The 20,156-nt window shown below is 44.4% G+C and overlaps 1 protein-coding gene across 1 annotated transcript in view; it reads right to left on the bottom strand.

The window, feature by feature from the left end:
- Positions 1 to 6,374, bottom strand: part of MAN1A1 (mannosidase alpha class 1A member 1) — a 150,666-nt gene extending 144,292 nt beyond the window's left edge. The window contains exon 1 of the mRNA XM_074896214.1: positions 5,772 to 6,374. Within this exon, the coding sequence (XP_074752315.1) occupies positions 5,772 to 6,374 (603 nt within the window). The remainder of the gene's footprint in view (positions 1 to 5,771) is intronic.
- Positions 6,375 to 20,156: the final 13,782 nt, after the last annotated feature.

Raw genomic sequence — 20,156 nt, forward strand, 5'->3', positions numbered from 1 at the left:
AATGAATTAACCTCCTTAGTGTCTTTTATAAAGCCTTTTTTAAAATAAAATTTTAAACCCCCAACTACAATAAACAATATTTATCAGGAAGGAAGGCACTGCAAAAAACCCAAAAAGGACTACTAGATACAAAAATACTGAAGCTTACAGGTAGGCAAATAAAGCCTGGGGGGAGGAAGAAGCCGAGATTCTTTTTAAACTCCTTCAACAAACTGAATGACAGCTACAGGATGTCAGCATTAAGGTCAGCAAGTACTTTGAGAGAATTTCTTTCGAAATGCATTGCTCATCAGCATGTTGCCAGGAATCACTGCATTGGTTACTGTTACATGTCAACTCCTTTGCTTTCTCTGTATCTTGTTCTTAAAGAAAGTACCAGCTTGAAATCCAAACCACTCAATACTTCCACAGCTGCATTTTAACTCCTTCCCTCCCCATCCTATGAAGGCCCGCCCCAACCTTCCTCCCAGTAAAAGCACTCTGAATTTCAGTCTGCAGGAGCTGGGGCTTCAGTAATTCCTGCACTATTTCTTTTCCCCTTTTCTGTTCTGAGAAAATGGGTTGGGAGGTAACAGTCTCCTGAAGCGCAGCACTTCAGCCTGCTACAGAAGGTTATTACAGTAGATTGAACCTTTGCTCTGCAAATGTCACATTGCAGAGATTTTAATGGAGAAGCTAGGCCAGAAGATCAGACACCAGCTCCTAAAACAAGGCTACTGAAATAGGTTTTGTTCCTCTTTCATCCACACAGTACTGTTCCCTCACCACAGCCAAAACTACCACAAAGTCGACCCTTACATTAAGGCCTTCAACTCACCAACTTGGCAGAAAACTATCCAGCTTTTTTACACTGGCAGCTTTCTGCTGCCTTACTAAGCTGAAGCATCTTATGGAGGGCTACAGTGGAATTAATGCAAAAAAGACAGTGGGAGAAGGCAGTCAAAAGTGATAAGAAGAGATTTCCCATCCTCTTTTGACAGTAACAAGTATGAGTGAGCTCACCTTGTCTCATCAAAATCACCAAAAGGAATTAAATCTACCCCCAATCTGACACTGGGCTCCCCTGAGCAGCAGCACCAGGATACCTGGCAGTAGAAGAGCAATGCAGGAAGGCAAAAGGGGCTGACCACCCTTCTTCAGCAGCGAGCCACCTTCTATAATTTTACCATCACTCCTCCTTGTTAACAGTTCTGATTACACCCAATTACTGCTATGTCAAGTGCATATTAGACCTCCGATTAGTGTTTCATTTCCACACTCACAAGCTTTCTTTCCTCCAGATACTTCTGAACTTCCATGCAACATTACTGAGACTTCTCGGTGAACCTAATGTCTTCCAACTAAACTGTATAAAAAGGCACTATAGGAAACAAACCAACAAAATTAATTCTGGAGGCTCCAGAATTCACACTACCAACTCAGGTTTTTATAGAAAGACAGCGTAATCTTCAGCTGTAGAGTCTGTTTTGCTGACTTGAGACCATTGCCCTGCTGAGCTCAAAGGACTAGTGCTAAGGAATGACTGTAGAATCAGAGACTAAAATTCTCCACTCTAGGACTTCTAGATGACTGCAACAGTTGAGAGCTGTGCAAGTATTTGGAACACTGTGTGATTACGCTCTTTGGTCATCAATTCCAGTTTACCAAAGAGGCTTTTATCTTGAAAACATGTCCAAACAGCTCCAAACAATAATGTGTACAGTTCCCAAGCTAGCCACCTTGTACAAGAATGGCACAGCTGCATTAGTATGGTGCTCCACCAACACCAATAGCTTGCTGTTCAGCAGGATTAATTAGCCTGGGCAGAGCACTGCACTAATGTGATTATATTGCTTCTAGTACCAGAGCTAGCTCATTCATCGTTTCCTATTTTTTTCCTCTGAAATAGAAGGAGTTCAGGTTTTGCTATTTTCTTAACACTTAAATAATTTGATCCCCCCCCCCTTTTTTTTTTTTTTTTTTTTTGAAGAGAGAGGAATGAGACTTGGAAAAGATTCAAAGTCAGATTTTCCTAATTGAAACACTGCACCGCCTGCCTCCGTAGACTGTCCCCACTATTACTATGGTCTTCTAGAATCACTTTTGTTCATCTCAAGCTGCCACCTTTTCCAAACTGCCTATGCAAGTCTTGCTGGACATCAGAAATAAAGATGTCCAGCCACAGCCAACAGTGACAAGAGCAAAGACTGGAAGACATTCAGCTCATCTGAGTGGAAGAGAGTCATCATTGCCTTCCGCTCCCCCTTTTTTACAGACATGGAACAGATATCACAGGAGGTACTTGCTCAAAAGAGGGGTCACCTCTCACATCAGTGAGTGGAAGAGCAGGAATACAAACCACAACCTCCTCATTCACAGTCTGGGGCTCCTATCAGGACACTGAAACAGAGACCACCATAAGATGCACCAAGTACCCAGCCCCCACCCCAAGTCCTGGAGACACTAGAGCATCAGTGGAACTTCCCAAGGAACTCAAGTTCTAACAAAATACAAGTGTGCTGGTATGCTCAAAAGCAGCTGAGCCTTTGTGCTCAAGCTTTCCTTAAGAATCCAGCATGAGGAAGATGCTCAGAACAAGCAACACTAGGTCAGACAGTGAAAAATTCAGCAGTCACAAGCAACTGACAGTGGTTTTACAACAGGAAGTACTGGGTAAACCCCCCTGCTGGCAGTACTTCAACCCTCTTTCTTTTAAGTTTGTAACTCAGCATCAGAAGACGAACAAAGGAATATTGCAGGACCCATTAGTATCTCTGGTCTTGGGCCCATGTTCCTTATCTGTCCCTTATTTGTATGGGCACACCTGTGCACAGGCAGGCCCTGTGGGTGTAACACGGTGGGACAGTTACAACACACAGACCTTGAGAGCAACCGTATTGTTCTGATGGAGTGGAAGACAGTGACAGAAACTTCTCCGTGTTTCCACAAGTCTTTTACTTGCTTCTGTCAACTTAATTTTCTAGTTGTCATACTGTGTTAGTTTCAATACTAAAAAAGGTTCAAGAATCTTTACATTCCCACCTTTTTCAAGTTTCACCTTTTTTTTTTTTTTTAAATACAAAAGAGTATGCCATAGAAAAAATGGTTGCAATTTCTCTAACAAAACTTTGTTAAGAAATGCTATAAAGTCATGGCATTTTATTGGTTTGTGATTGCAAACCATACTGTACTGGCTAGACTTCTAATCACGTATTTCAACAAGATTTAAAACACTAAATTAACATCTTTAAGGTCTCTTCCCTCTCAGCTTTATGTCAGTGCGTTGAGAAGACAGACCTCTTTCAGGACAGAAATGATGGGAAGAACCACCTTATTTTTTGGCATTCTTTTCCTTTAAAGTAGCCTGCTTCCTTCTGTCAAAAATATTCACAGGACTAGTTTCAAATTTTGAATTCAAGGTATACGATATATATCATACAATGCAGACGCAAATTGTGGGCTCAAAAGACTATGAAAGCAGAAAGATTCTGTATGTTTGTGCCTCCAGCATCCAACCAACAGGCACAAGGAGAGGAAGTTTAAGGGATAATTATAGTTTCAGTGCACGTACAGTGTAGTACAAAAGTTCATACATGAAAAAATTACAATTTAAAACTATTTCTAAAAAGACTGCCGATTAGAATTCCAGATTGACAGTAAAGTATCAACATAAAAGTAGAGGAAAAAAAAAAGAGAAAAGCAACATAAAGGCTAAGACATGAAACAATGTAATGCAAGTTAGCACAGAATAGGAAACACTGTTTTACAGTCCATGGAAAAAAAAAAAATCTTTAAAAAAGAAAAACCAAACCGGTTGAGAAGGTACTGCAAAAATGCAAGAGCAGTTAAGTAAACGACACGTTAAGGTCACATACTGAATCAGAAGAAAAGGAAACTCCCAGAAACAACACACAGTATTGAGGAGTTACACTGACTTTTGAAGGAAAAATAAAGATCTGGAAACTAAGCGCAGTCTCTCTGTCATCTCCTGTGCTTATACAGTCAAAAATCTGCTTTGGAGGGTGTTGTTGGTGACTCCTGTGTAGAAACAGGGGAGAAAGAAGAGTGATGGAATAGAAAGGGAGGAAGAAATTTCACAGAATTCTGTGATTCTGTGAAATATCGAAGAGATACTGGGGTATACACACAGATATGCACACATACACGTGTATCCGTGTATAATAAAAGATAACTTGGACTAGTTGGCACAGAGCAGGACCAGCACAAGCATATTTTTTATTTTCTTCCTCCTGCTTATGTACTTGTTGCAGTCTTCTATACTACAGAGTTGTGTATATCAGGTCTGGAGCCTCATTACTTCTGAGTACTTTTACCGAGCAATTCACGATACCCGGAAACAGAGTTCGCTGGTATTTCTAATTGTTCCGCATGCCTCAGGGAGGCTGTGTGACTAAAAGGGAAGGTAACATCGTCTCTGCACACTTCAGGATGCGTCTATACTGTGCACTGAGAGCTTCTCCCTTTAAAATACTTTTGCATTGGTATTTACTGCTTATGACCGCCGCACAATTTGCTAGAATAGTTAAACTGATGCAAGGACTCCAGAGTACAGCACACAACTTGAGATTTGCGAGAGCTTATTAGCCGGTGCTCCGTGTGATGCCAGGGCTCACTTTTCAGATCGCTCTGTACAAACACACAATAAATCAGTCCAAATAAGGCTCACGATGTTTCACAAACACAGAAATACTCCGCAGTTACAGTCTCACTCCTAGCTTGCTTCCATCCCGGAGAACAGGAAACATAGACTACTAATTAATTCATAAAGCCTTATCTCTGCAGGCAGCTGAAATCGTCCGTTCGATCAAGAAACCGGCCAGTAATGACGGGAAGTTTAACTGCGTTATCAAGGAAATTCTTCTTCTGTCAGAGGACCTTGTCACGTTCTGCTCACGACAGTCTTACCTACACACGGTTTGGCGAGTTTCTGTAAGGAAGGACTTGAAAAACGGTACCTGAGCCAGCCAAGCAGCACGAACGAACGAGACAGTTCGGGGAATTTGCCAAAACACATACAGCGCTGATGCTTCGGCGCTACAGCCCAAACTGACTGTATTTTGCCGAACACCCTCCGTTCCTCAGACTGCCGGCGTCACGGGACAGCGAACCGCACGACTCCCAGACAGATCGCGACCCCACACCCGCCGCACCTGGCGCTCGGACACGGCCCCGCGGGGCCAGCGCGGGGCGGCCCGGGGCAACGCCGCCTCTGTCCCCCGCCGGCTCCCCCGCCCCGGGGGACGCTCGCCCGCCGGCCGAGCCCGGGGTGCCCCACGGGCGGACCCGCGTGTCGCCATGGGGCTCCCGCGTGTCGTCGCGTTTCGTCGCCGGCGCCACTGCCCCCGGTACTCGCCCGGCTCCCCCCGAGGCTCCCCGCAGCCCGCCGGCGCTCGCCGGGTTTCGCTTCCTCCCCGGTGCAACAGCCGAGGGAGGCCGGTACCGTCGAGGTGAGGGCGAGGTGGGGCGCGGGGGCGCGCAGCCGGCACGGAGGGCGCCTGACGCCGGCAGCGCCGGGTCCGCAGGCAGCGCTGGCTCCGCGGCCGCGCAGGGGCGGGCTGCGAGGGTGCAACTGCGGGCGACGACACCGACCTGCGCGGCGGCTGCCGAGCGAGGGCCGTCCAGAAAGCCCCCTCCAGCCCAACCCTCCGGCCGCAGGCAGGAGGCGGCAGGAGGGTTCAGGGCTTCCCCTCCCCCCGCCGCCGGCGACCTGTTGCCCCGCGCGGGGGTGCCGAGGCGCGTCCCCGGGAGCGGGACCGGCCGCCGCCACCCACCTCTTTGATTTTGGCCCTTCGCTGCCGGACGGCGGGGTCGGCGGGCTCCTGCCCCACGGCGCCGACGGGCTGGCGGAAGAGGCGCTGGGGCAGCCCCGGGGCGCCCGCCTCCTTCCTGCCGCGGGCGTCCTGCAGAAGTTTCTCCTTGTCCTGGCGGATGTCCCTGCGGATCTCCTCGGGCAGCTTCTGCAGCGTCTCCTTGGCCTCCCGCAGAGCCCGCTCGTGGTCCGCGCGGATCCGCTCCAGGCTGCCCGCCCCGCCCGCGGCCGCCGCCGCCGCCGCCCCCGCCGCCGGGCCGCCCCCGGGCTGCGGCGGGGCGCGGGGCTGCCCGCCGGGTGGCGGCGGCGGCGGCTGCAGGGCGGCCGAGTGGAAGAAGACGCCGCTGAGGAGCTTGGAGGAGTCGGGCAGGAAGAAGATGGCCCCGAAGCAGAGGGTGATGAATGCGCTGAACACCAGCAGCAGCACGAACTTCTCCGTCAGCCGGAACGCGCCGGGGCCCGCCGCCTTCCTGCCCCCGCCGCCCGCGCCGCCGCCCGCGGGGCCGCCCAGCGCCCCCGGCCCCGCCGCGCTACCGAAGAGCGGCAGCAGGCTGGCGGCGGGCATGGCCCCCGCGCCGCCTCAGCGCAGCGCGGCGCGCCCCGCCGCCGCGCAGGGACCGCACCGCACCGGACGGCTCGGCTCCGCCGCCGCCGCCTCCTCCTCCTCCTCCTCCTCCTCCTCCTCCTCCTCCTCCCCGCCTACGGCGGCAGAAAGTTTCCCCGGGCGGACGCGGCAACTTTTCCCTTCCCCGCCGGCAGCGCTCGGCGTGTGCGGGGCGGGCGCTGTCAGCTCCAGCCCATGCCGCCGGGCCGCCGCCGCCGCGGGTGCCGCTCCCCGCTCCGCCCGCGCGGAACTGCCGGGCAGCCGGGGGCGGGGCGGGGCGGGCCGGGGACGCCGCCGGCCCAATGGCGGGGGGGGCGGGGCGGGGGCGGGGCGCGGGGAGCCGCCGCTCCGCCGCCCTTCCGCGCTGCGGGACCCGCGGGTGCCGGGGGCCAGACCCGGGGGAAGGGGGGGCGGGGGGCCGCGGCGCTCCCGGCCCGGCCGGGGCAGCGGGTGCGGCCGCTTCGTCCCCGCGGGCCGGCGGTCGGCGCGCGGCCCCGGCACGTGCCGCCGGGTCGGGCCGGCACGCGCGCACACGCGCACCCACGTGCGCACTCGTGCGCGTCCACCCACGCGCGTGCCCCCCGCCCCCCGTGGCCCCGATCCACCCCTAAACGCCCAGCGGCAGGCGCGCGGACACGCGCGTGGCCCCGCGGCGCTGCGCGCGGGTGCTGGCACGCTCGCGGGCACACGCGCGCGCGTGGACACGTGCGCGCAGGTGGGAGCACTCCGAGGGGCGGCAGCTAACGCGGCGGAGCGGAGCGGAGCGGAGCGGAGCGGAGCGGGGCCGGGCCGGGCACAACCCGCCGGCCGCCGCGCCGGGAGCTGCGCGCTCCCTGCAGCAAAACCAGGGCTCTGGCTGGATGTTATTTGGTGTTTCTGCGGGTAAAAGGTGCGACTCTCGCAAGCAGAGAGGGGAGTGTGTCCCCTTGGGTGTGACAGTTCGACTTTTCCCCTGCACTAGTGCACACGAAAACACAACACGTGTCGGCACGGAGAAATGTGTGTGATAGCTGATCAAAGTGCTGCGCCGAGCTCCCCGAGCCTCCCGCCAGAGGAAAAGTTTCAGGAAAAAGTAAGACACCGATTTATTATTTTGCTCGTGGTACAGAGCAACGCGGTGAACGGCGGGGATGTGAGAACCAGGGAAACGTAAGAAAATGCTGGGTCGCTTTAACTGGAAAAGGGAATCCAGCCAACAGCCAGAGGTTTATCTCTAACTCTTGGAAAATACTTGAAGCCTACCTGGGCTTCCACAGTGGTTCAGCACCGTAAACTTAAACGTTTCCTCCCAAACTTGAACTGCAGAATCAGAAAGAAAACAGTGAGGTTTGTTGTTCCCAGAAGTTACGATGCTGAGGTGCGTTGGTTTGTGTATTTGCAGGACTTGGTTTTGCAAGGAAAAAAAAAAAAAAAGCGAAGTCTGTGCTTTAAACAAGGGGCAGGGAGAAGGCGTTGTGTAAGCTGTAAAGACGTGATGTTGAAAATGGGCTTGGCATGGGCCTAACTCTGCTCCCAGTGGAATTAAGGGGAGTTTTACCATTGACTTAATAGGAATAAAGTAAAGCTGCTGCCCAGTGCTTTTCTAAATCCCATTCTTTAGAAGTTAGAATATATAATAGATTAATTAAAAACACGTTTAGAGAAGACAGTTACATAGAAATGTTGGACTGAGTCCTGCAAAACTCCCATAAGTATACGAGCAAATGCTTTGTAGCATTGCAAGATTATACGTGAAACAGAAGGATCAGGGGCCCAATTTTGCATCCAGCAAAATCAGTAATTTCCTTTAGTTTACTCGGTTTTTCTTTTAAATCCTTTTTTTCCTGAGTTTTATTTCCACACATTTAGATGTGAAACTCTTCCTTGAACTGGACAATAAGGACTCTGATTTTGACACGCATTTCCCAGAAATGTGTAATGTAGCCTGATAGCTGTGCCAAGATAAAACTGTTTAGGATTGAAGAATTCAGCCTGCTTGGAAAAGGAGATAAGAATCTATACTGCTTTTTTTTTTTTTTTTTTTCCTTTTTAAAGCAACATTTAAGGTAGCAAATACGGAGTTTAGCTATTGAAAGACAGTTGACTAATGAAAAAGCTTCCTAAAGAGTGAAATACCACTCTCAGCTTCAGCAAGCATATTCTGCTTCAATCACTGTGTATGTGGGTGTATAATATTTTTCACAGATTGCCCTCAAAACTCATCACTACTTATGTGATAATATTTGGGGACAGAATTTATTGCTGGAAGAAATGCCTTCCTTCAGTATTCTGAAGTAATTCCTTAGGTTGTCGTATTTCTATAGCACGTCGTGAACGGATGCAAGAGTTGAAAATACCATCGCATTGGGGTTCTGCTCTCATGTCTCCTAAACTGAAGCCCTCTGAACTTGCCAGCCTCTCACCTTCTTTTGGTGTCCATCCTAAGTGCTAGAGGTTAAATGTGAATCCACGCCAGGGGTTTCCCTGCCACCCTCGTCACTATGTTTGGGACATTCTACTTATTTCCTGAGCATGAGGGAAGCAACAACCAATATTTTCACTGCAAAGACAGAAATTGTTAATTCTCTAGCTTCTGTGATGCGATGATCATTCCAAGGACAATAATCTAGGCCCCAAGATGTGACTCCTCCTCTGAACAGGACCCTAAATTTTGTATGCAGAGTGTTCCTGTTGTTAGCATCTAATGTTACAGTTACCAGCAAAGTCATGTGGGAACTATTCAGTGGGACTATCGATGCATGTACAGTTACTGTTGTACATAACTGTTCACAAGATGAGGGCAATGGAGGCTGAAAGAAAAAAAGCCCGCCTCAACTCAACATTACGATATAAGTCCCTTGTTTTTTGTCAATAATTTACTTTAGGCACAATACAGAACTTTACAAGATATTCCGTGAAAATGGACATGAAAATACAGGGATTATCTCAGGAAAAAAATACTTCAAATACAGATGGTATGTATTGTACATGCTCAGTTTCGACTGGCTATGTCCAACAGGCAGTGCAGCTGTAAAGTTAAACCATGTTAAATTGAGCTGGCTGACACTTTGGGGTTGTTTTTTTTGTGTTTTGGGGGGTTTTTTGGGGTTTTTTTGTTGGATTTTTTGTGTGTGTTTTGTTTTGTTTGTTTTTTTTTTTCTAATTGAGCTGCATTACTTCCTGCATGACATCAGCTAAAGGGGAAAAAAAACAAGTCTTCAGGCAGTTGTTTTGCTATGCTAGGTAAGGCTGGGTCCTATCCAGTTTGGTTATACCAACAAAACACTGGACTGTGCCTCTCTCACGGAGGGAAATGCTTCTTCTGTGGGTTCAGCTGCAAGATCAGGAATCGTTTTCCAGCAATCATGCACAGGTCAGGCATTTATAGAAAGGTAAAACTGCTATGTGAGAGCTGGTGAGAGGGAGATTTGCATAATCAAGGGATAAGGCTCTTTTCTATAATAAATGTTCTGATGGGGAGATTTACTGCCTATTGACTGAAAGGCATGGAAAAAAAATAGTTTCTTTTCCATTTTTGTTTGTTTGTTTGTTTTGTTTTTTAATCGGCTATACCTAATTTGTCATGGTTCTAGCCTCAGTCTTGACTAGTGGTAGGGAATTAGCCTTCATGGTCTAAAAGGTACATGTAACACATAAGGAGGGTATTAACGTCCCATTTTTAGGCACATTCAGCTGAAGCAGAGATACTGACTGATGCATCTTTTTGGATAATGAGTTTGCAATAGCACCACTCCCTTTCAAAGGATTCTCAGTGTTATGTTCTGGTTAAGACTACTGTAAAAAATTACTTGACAACTTCCTTTAGAAATGCAATACTTTTGCCCAGCTCTTCAGAGATACTTTTAACAGGCTTGCATTTGGGAATGTGATTCACAAACCCAAGTTAGATATCCAGCTCTTCATAGAATAAGTAAGTAGCGTGACATAGACCTGGGGTTTCTAGGACTCACAAGCTAGATTCATAACACCCAGCATGCTGTTTGGAAGGAGGCTTCAGCCATTTGAGGACCAGATGTGTATGAAATGCTCTCTCTCTGGATTTGGTGCTTGGCTGCAATTCTGAGTTCAGTATGTGAGGAAAGTGTGATTCACAGCTGCAAAAACTTTGCTTGATCTTCAGTGCTTTGAGAATAAGGGACTGCCTCATTCTTTTATTTAAGAGCTCAGAAGAGAGAAGTGTTGACCACTTATTTAGGAGCCCTGTGGTTAGAGCACTTTCTCAGGAAGTTGGAGATCTGTGTTCAAAACATTTTTGTGTTCAGGGGATTCAAATTATCCTCTTTTGCCTTGCAGTAATATCCTGGAGAATGTGTACATTCCCCACTACTTTTCCTTTTGAAGTAGTGCTGTGACTCAGAGAGGAGTGTAGGACTGAGGGCAAAGAAGAGAAAAAGAGAAGAAAAGTTTTCTGTAAGGAGTGTTGCTCAACAGCCCTGATGTGGAAACACTCTGCTCCCCAAGAAGCCAGAGTGGGAGACACCAGTTTATTCCCTTCCTGATGAGATGTGTGTTGAAGGTTGGTCTCCTATGTGAGGATGAAAAACAGAAGAAAGAAAATAAAATTCTATGACAGCCTTTCTCAAACATTTCCTTTAGTTAAACACACGAGATGAATGTGGCTAATATCTAAACTGTATAAATGCTGTAGAAATGTACCAGGAATGTGAAGGTGGAAGCTCACAGACCTTCTTACTCCACTCCTTAAACTCTTTCCTGGCATGGCCCATGAGTGCTACAAAAGGCCTCTTTTCTACCAGTATCTTTGGAATTATCCTTCATAATTCCTTCCATCCCCACCTGGGGGAGGGGATTATTCATTTCTAAAAATGGAGGCTCCATAGTGCATGCAGCTTTTAGTGCTTATTGGGAGGTTTTGCTGGAAGTGTCCAGCTAAGCATCCAGCAAAGAGCAGAAAAGCTCTGCCTTTTCTCTCTTCCCCAAGATTTCAGAAGGTGCAGACAATGAACTGCAAAAAAAAATATTTGACTCTCATTCTATAAAAACATGAAAGATTAAAAGTATTTTACTCAACATTGCAAGAAGCCTGAGTCTAGAATTTGAACTCTGATCACTTGCAGGATTGTGTTCAGTACTGACATGAAGCTATTGTACTCAACCCCACATGGCATCTTTGAGAGTATCTCACTTAAGTTACTCCTTTCTTTTCTTTTTTTTTTTTTTTTTTTTTTATTGCTTCTGTATAGACTCTGCAGTCCCTCAGAGCAAGCAAACAAGGCCATGGTGTTATGTGTGCAAGGGAGAGGCAGGAAAACAAAGGAAAGAGAAAGAGCTACAAGACTTTGTTCCTCTTTCCAGAACAGTTTATTAACGCTCACATCCTGAAGAGAATTTTAGCTACTGAATTAAGAAGTGGAAGTTAGCATTTATGGTATTTCACCGTTTAAGATTCAGATAGGCATCTCATATAATTCTCATAGCAATCAAAGATGAAGTTTTGAGAGATACCATGAAATTCCATTTGAACCTTCAATCTTTAAGAGATTATCAAAAGTCATGACAGGTACCTGTATTCTCTTCCCTTGTCCCTCAGAATTGAAAAGAGCTCTTACACAGAGGTTGGTTTGCTCTTTTACTTCCAGTCTCCCATTTCTGTACTCATAATCCCCACAAAGGTAGATGGCCATCAGATATGGCAGATATTTAAGGGTAGAAGCTGAGTGGATTGCAAGTGACTGAAAACAACTTACTACTGTTCTTTCCTTTAGTCTTGATTATCTCCAATGGCACTAAAAGATCTTGTGCCAACACTATGTAGAAACCGCTTTCTCCCAGCAGCAGTTACTTAGCTGTCATCAAGTTGGTATACTGCATTTACAGGTATGAATTTAGAGTTTATTCTGACAAGATTAAATAAAGACAAGGAGGCAAAATTTTGTGAGAGGATCCTTTCCAAGGTGGCATAATTTTTCTAAACCAAAGGGGAGAGTGTTGGCAGAAAACAAGACAGGGCCATCGACATTGGGTGTTTTAGCCATTTAACAGCTGTATTTGGCAGCCAGATGATGGGAATAACTGGACATTTTGTTTGCAAACCAGAGCTGGCTGGTTTAGTATATAGCCCCAAGGAAAAGTGGTATAGTGGAGATTACTAACCTGATAACCCTACTAAGGAAGAAAAGAATATTATAGTAGATGATTGAAAGTATCAAGTGATCTTAAAAACAAAGGACACTGAATTATTAATTTATTTCTTTATATTAGTAGTACTTGATTTGTACAAGATTTTAATTCCATATTTAATGGCTCCTTGGCTATGAAAAACAAAACTGAAAATTTTCTATACCTTTTATCACCCCAATGACATGTGATGCCACGTGGATTGTGTAAATTGCCCTCATGTAATAGGTAAAGTGGTGTCCTTATGCCTCTCTCTTCCCAATGGCTGTTTTCCTAACTAGATGAGTTAATTCTGCTCAACAGCATGTTTTAATAGAACAAATAAAGGGGTGGCTTACTGACTGTACCCTGATTGACTGAGGCATTACTCCAACCTTATTTTCAAGTCTATTTTAAAGCTGCTTTCCCTTTCTTACAACGCTTTGGGGTTATAAGCAGCACAGGTTATGTATTTAGTTATTTTCTTAGTTAATCTTTTCTATTGAAAATATTCCACTGTTTACTGACTTGGTTATCTAGAAAAAAGTGGTGCACCTTTTTCCAGTGGTTCTAATTAGGACCACCACATGTTTCTTCTTCACGGGAATTTTCCATTGAGATTTTCAATTATTTTCAATTTTCTATTGAAAATATTCTACTGTTACTGGACTTTGTCATGTGGAAAAAAGTGGTGCACCTTTTTCCAGTGGTTCTAATTAGTACCACTACATGTTTCCTCTTCACAGACTTTTGTTCATAATTGTTGTGGCCGGTTTAATCAGTCCTTGACAGATTCTCTTACCCCAAGCCACAGAAGCCTTTTGGTGATGGAGAGTTAATAGTTTTAATTTTTCTTTCTGCCATGTGTGTTCTGATTCACCTTGACACGTAGTGATAATGAGTCAGATGCGTCCAGCTACTACCTGACGGGCTGTGTGAACTTTTTTTCAGTAAAATCACTCCCAGAATAGTGACTCTCAGCTGCATAATGCCAGCTGGTGTGTGTATGCGCAGTGCACACGTGTCTTCTCAGATCTTACACAGTTGTGAATTATTTGTCTAAATGAAATCCAGGAGTTTCAGCTTCAGTTCAAATCTGAACTTTTGTCCTTCTGAAACTCCCTTGTGTGATTTACTGCTTGGGCTAAATGATGCAGAAAAAATTGGAGCTAACCTGACCTTTGCTCTTGCTGTTTGGCTAAACCAGGATCTTACTGAAAGCCTAGATAGGAAAAATGGCTTTTCCATTTTTTGTCTGTATAATGGTAAGCCTTAGTTTCCTCAGCTGTAAAATAAGAGCTAACCTATTTCACAGTGACACCTAATGTATAGAGTTTGTTTTGATATCCTTAGATTAAGTGTTGTTTTCAGGTGCAAAGTTTTGCTCCATTTTCCTTAGAAATTAAATTCTTCCTAGTTTTCAATGCTCAATTACTAATCCAAGGACTTGTAGTATACCACTGACAATCTGTTCTAGACCAGTTCTGGTTCATTTCATTTTTTTGGCTGTCTTCCTGAAACACAGGTCTCCTTTCTCCTCCACATATGTCCAATTGTCCCTGAGCCTTCTGCTTTATTGACAGCTGTATTGCTTCAGTGTCGTCTGATGCTCTGATCCGTTGCTGTAACTCTGAGCTTTTAGTGTGTAGTGGCTTCCTGAATTCAAGGCATCTCTGAGTGCTTTATGTCCCCCAGAAGCTCCAGGCAGTATCAGATCCCAGACTCAAGAATGATGAGTGAATTAGCAGCAAGAAGCTGGAGGCAGATTTCTGCTTAAGATGAGACTCAGGAAAATATCCAAGGCTGAGAAAGGAAAGTTATTGAGTTAGAAGCAAATGTTTCTTAGGGAAACCTTCCTAACTCAAAGAAGATGCTGAAGACCGGTCCCTTTTGGACTGGTATCTGTGGCATGAAGGTCTTCATGCATTGTCTGGAGAAAAGGGTAAAAGTTTATATGTAAACCAAATCTCCAAATTGAGGAACAAGTGGGAGAAGGTTCTCTAAGCTTTTCATTGTTTCATGCTTCTTTGTATGATTCTATAGTTCTCTTTTATACAGTCTGTTTCTTTAATGTCCCTGCCAGCAGGGTGGGAACCTACCTTTGCCTTGAATAAACCTACAGAATAATTGCAGGTGTGGAAAGTGAATAGTTGGGGTTTGTAACAGTGGCTGAACATCAATATATTTAGATAATATATCTACTATAAGTAGTAATACCTAGTATTTTCTCAAGGTAACCAGTAACTGGCTACATTTGAGAAATATTCATGGTCTGTTCCTTATTTTTATCTCATCATTGGCATGAGCTATTTTGCTCAAATGAAAACAATTTGGCATGTCTTTCCCCTTATGTATTTGAATCAACAGATGAGAGACGGCAAAATAAGTTAATTGTTAACATATGTACATGAACACAGAGGACAAATTCCAAACAGAACAGAATGAGGCATCTGGGTAAGGTCGTCATGCTCCTGGAATCACCCATAAAGTATAGGTTTTGTTTGTTCTTCCTTGGTCTTCCAACCTTGTTCTTCCAACATTTCCCCCCAAAGTTTAGCGTCGAAGCAGTTTCTTTTTCATGGGCATACAGTTTATTGTTTGATCTATACTAGGAAAACACTGAATTGCAAACTGCTCTGGAACAGATCTTTAAAATGAGGATTTTTTTTTCTTTTTCAGTAAGGAGTGTTTCCTGATAGAAAACAAAGTTCACTACATAGCATTTAAGCAGCTGTAAGTAACATACTCTTCTCTCCAGTTGGAGTAGAAGAAAGGATAAATCTATCCTACCTAGCAGGCAGGGAAAAGTCGGGTTCCTCTAATGGTTTGTGCTGGAATGACCTATACCATGCCTTCTGCAAGAGCTGGAATGTACTGCTTTTGAAAAAACAGATGGGGTTGTCTTTAAAAATCTTTATCAGAAGTGGGTTGGTGTCATACTGTCTTTTAGTACAACCTCACCATCTCCCTTCCAGGAAAGATTTTCTGTCTTGTATTGCCTCACGTTTACTCTTCTGTTTCAGATCATAGTAACAATTTAATAATGCAGAACTCAGGTGCCTGGAAAAATTAGTAGTCAAATGTTTGTGGACTGTTAGTGTAAAGCTGTTTATACAACACTGCTAAAAGGTAACACCCTATTTGCCAAACTTGTATCAGAATGTTTGAAAAAATTGCAAAGAACTCTGAATATAGTGGAAAGAAAGTTAAGAAAATACTTTCTGGCCAGTGCTGTGCTGCTTTGCTCTGCCTTTCAAAAGAGTTGTTACACTGGGGAAGGCTCATTCTGACTGGTCCTCTCATCAGTCCTGTCCTATTAACAGTCCTACTGGGGCTGTAGAGAAGCCTCCACAAAGTATCTCAGGGACTACACCTTTACCACCAAGGTCTTTTTGCATCTCTGGCTATCCACTCCATCGCTTACATGTTTGTGCCACGTGTAGCCATCCCATGGTCTTACAGAAAAGCAATAACTTCATTTAAGCCATTGCCCATCAGCACATCATAGCAAAAGTGAGAGATTAGGAACATGGGCTGGTGTCAGACTTTCAGGCTACAGACTTGCCTGCAGTGTGCTCCTATATCCAGTTGTCCTGAAGGACCAGCCAGCTGATACCCTCCCATCATTTTGTAGCCTGTAGAGAAGAAGACATTCCCCCCTGCCTGGAGCTGGCCCTGTTGGCATATCCTGCAAGGCTCATTGTCCAGTAGTTCTCTTCCATGAGGGGAAACCAGAGGCCTCACCCAGAATAATTCAAGACTGGCAACACTAATATGGATGATTTGTCCATAGGATATGGACCATAAGGCACAGAAATTGCTGGAAGGCTGAAGGTAGAAAGCAATTCTTAGGACTACATATGTGTGGAAGGAAAAGTAGGGAATAGAAAGCAGACATCTGGGAACAAATGTCTGTCCCTGAGACACCATTTCAGGAAATCAGACATTGTCACGAGACATTGTTTATTGCCAGTTAGAGCCACAACCCATAGTTATTGTCCAGGACAAGGTATCTTTATAAATGTCGCTTGCAGTAGCCAGAAGCAGCTATCCCTCACCTCCTCTACATACCAGCATTTCTTAGCCTTTCTGATGTGCAGTCATATAATTGTTGACCAGGGTGGTGCACAGTGACCAGGGGAAATACAGATAAGGTATAAGCCTTTCAAAATGATGAGTGAGGTCTTTCTCTACCATTACTGCTGTTAGATACTGCCTAATTTAATCCCATATTAGTCAATTGGATTACTTACTGTGACGTGGAAATAATCTGTGTAGTGGAGTGTCAGCCATGTCCTCTGAAACCTTGATCAACATATTCTGCATATGAACAGTGCTGTTCCCTGCAGCTGAATCTGTTTATAAATGTGACTTGGAGGTTAAGCCCTCAGGGCAGCAGGGTTGCTACCATGCTCATCTGTGAAGTGGTTCATGAATGGTTAATGCAGTGAACTAAATACTGAGATGAATGCCTAAATACTTAAGTAAAGCAGACATAATATTAAGAACTAGGAAATGTGAATGGGTTGCTTTAGGTTAATTCATTAACCTAAAATGAGTTACTCTACTGTCCTTCCCAAAACAGGATGGGTGGATATGGAAAGTGGATCCATAAATAGAAGTTGCTGAGTTGCATCCTGTGTCAGGCCTGTCTTGTGCTCCTTATCCTTTGCTTTCCTTCAATTTTTTAGCTGTGGATATTTAATCTGAGCTGCCCATCATTGAGATGGAGAACTAGATGGGATACCAAAGAGTCTAAGCATTTGGGAATATGGGAAGTAACCAGCTTTAAAATTAAAAAATACAAAAAAAAGAAAAAAAAATCTTTAAACAATTACAAAGATAAATTTAACTTAAAGGGCTATTACTAACCCAGTCATATTTCTAATGTTTACCACTCCATTGCCAGTGTTTTTTCCCTTACAGTAGGTTAGACTGATACTAGCGAAAGACTTGTAAGGTTGCAACTGGCTAGTACTAAAATTTCTCTCTCACACTATCTGTACAAACCTGACAGAGACAGCATGTCCTGCCTAAACTTTTCCCACAGGAAAAAAACAAAAGTAGTAGGAAAGAACATAGTTCTCTGACTGAACTATTTGCTCAGCAAGGTATCACTAAAGAGACTTCAATGAGCTCTGGTTCAGTTTAGGCTTTTTCTTAAAACACCTTTGTAGGATTAAATATGCAAGCCTTACGTAAGTGTAAGCAAAGTACACCAGATTGCCTTGTTTCCAAGTAGGGTTCTGGACCCTTGTAAGGTGTCCTTTTTACTCACTTTCTTCCTTTCTCCTTCCACATATGCAGCAATAAAGCAATAAACTGCAAAAATTGATTTTCATTTGGGTTTGTTTGCTTTTAATGAAAAAAATGAATAAAGGATTTTAAGCAAGTTACCTTATACTATGCAGAAATCTAATAATTAAAATTTATCACGAAAAACTCTGCCATGGACATTATTAAAAGGCATAAAACTTCAATGAATAAACAAGGAAATATGCTTGCTTTTTTTTTCTTTTTTTTAAGTGCAGAACTCATATGTTTACACCCATAACTCTAATTCTGCAATCAATTATACTCAGGTTGGTGGTAGCCATCAAAAGAGATTTTGAGGTCAGGCTGTAGTGTTCTGTAGACTGATAAAATGTGTCTCAGTTTCACTCAATCTCCAGTACTGAGTCAGAGGGGTCTGGCTCTGTTTGGGCCTTGATGAAGATGAATTTTCAGGATGTAGTGCAATACAGGACTGAAATAAATAATGTCAATAAGTGAAGAAACACACCAAGAAGAGGAAAATTTATGCTTGACCCTTTTTGAGTGGTTCTTAACCAAGTCCTGATCTGTGATCCCACTAAATCTCCAGCTTCTTCCTTGTGCCCAGCTATGGGTAGTCAAGAACACTGCTCCCCTCTTTCTTTTACCTCACCCTAATTGTTTTCCTTGTTAGTCTAAGACATACTAAAGGGCTATACTGTGAAACTTTGTTCATTGTGGGATGCAGTCAATTCACAAAGTATTCTACAGTACTCCATGATCTGAAATAGCTTCTAGCTATTTGTAGATGAAATATAAACTATTGGTGTAGACCCCTTGATTCTGGAAATGGTCTGAATCTTGGTGTCTTAGAAGAATCTGTCTCCTAAGGTGATATTACTAGTTTTTAATATGAACATTAAAATCAATTGATGTTTCTTTTCTTTTGTTGTTTGTTGTTCTTTTTGCCTATGATTTAAGAGGTCAGGACACTAAAGAGTCCAGTAAATATATGTTAAAAAATATTTTGTCTAGATAATTTGTTACTAATAAACATTGCCAATAAAGCCTACAAAGCAAGACAAATTGTAGGTAGTCAAGCTTTCTCTTTCATTTTCTGGCTGCTTGTAAACAAAGATGATTAAAGTAATGGGAAAGGATCCACTCTGCAGGAAGGCTACCCTTAGCATAGTAAGGGCCATTTCCATGGAATCCTCTGTAGTCAGTGGAGAAAGATAAGCCCTTTCAGATTTGGTAAAGTACAGCTGGTTTGGACTTTTGTTCTGAATCTCTTCTGGAAGAAATGATCTCTCTCCATCACCGACAGAGAAAACTCCTGGAGCTTATAGAGTAATGCCTGTGATAATCATCCAGGAGTGGCAGACAAGCACCAGTGGTTTCTTCCAGAGGAGTAGAAAAGCCTGGAGATTTTGTTTTTTGAATCAGATGTGGAAGCAGACAAGTGAATGAGCTCATATACAATATCAAAAGAAAGATCACTCTTGCCTGACAGCAGTATGTGCTAGTAGCTCTGTATTCTTGTTCATAAAGCATGAACTATTAGTGAAAACAGGCTTTTCTCTCTTACAATCCTCTCACAAGCACTGGGTAAAACATTAGGACTTGTATGCAATTTCCAGTCACTGCATTAATGAAAAATAACTGAATTGCACTCTGTCAGGTTCCCATCACAGAACTGTTTCAAAAGCTGTGATGAGATGCACTGAGATGCAGTTCATTATCAATGCTCTTGACTGTAGTACTGATAGGTGATTTCTTCCTGCAAGGATATATGCATCTATCCCTTATTGGGGATGAATCCTATAGTCCTGACCATCCTTTGCCTTTCACCTTTGCAAGGATTTTTTTACCCTGTGAGGAGGTAATAGAGTATCCATAGTCTGGTCTTGAAGTGTCCATGAGCTTTGAAATGTTCACGCTAGGTACTGAAAGCCTGTGCAAGTAAGCTTCTTTAAAACTGATGTAGGAAAGAATAGAGTCAGCCCCCCGACACCTTGGATGTCTTCCTTTCCCCTAGAGCCACTGCTTGTTATATTACCCTCACAAAAATAATATCTTTCTTATAAAAACCATGTAAAGCCTCTCCTGTGCAGTGACGCAGGCAAACAGAACCATTGTTCGTGGGAATCACTGTGAAGAACTGAGATAATTTAATGCAATCAAAGAAAAAAACCTTCCCAGCTTACTCAAATATAATATTGTTGTAGTTTTCCCATTATTGTGGGGAAAAATAGCGATGTGTTGTAGTTGGCATTAACATGGGTGTCTTTTCTTTCGAAGTAGCGGATTCACAATTGAAGGACTCCCTCTGTCCTTGGGCTACCTTTAAGGCTACCTTTAAACACACTCTTT

This window comes from Athene noctua, chromosome 1 (assembly GCF_965140245.1).
Source record: "Athene noctua chromosome 1, bAthNoc1.hap1.1, whole genome shotgun sequence".
Classification (NCBI taxonomy): domain Eukaryota; kingdom Metazoa; phylum Chordata; class Aves; order Strigiformes; family Strigidae; genus Athene; species Athene noctua.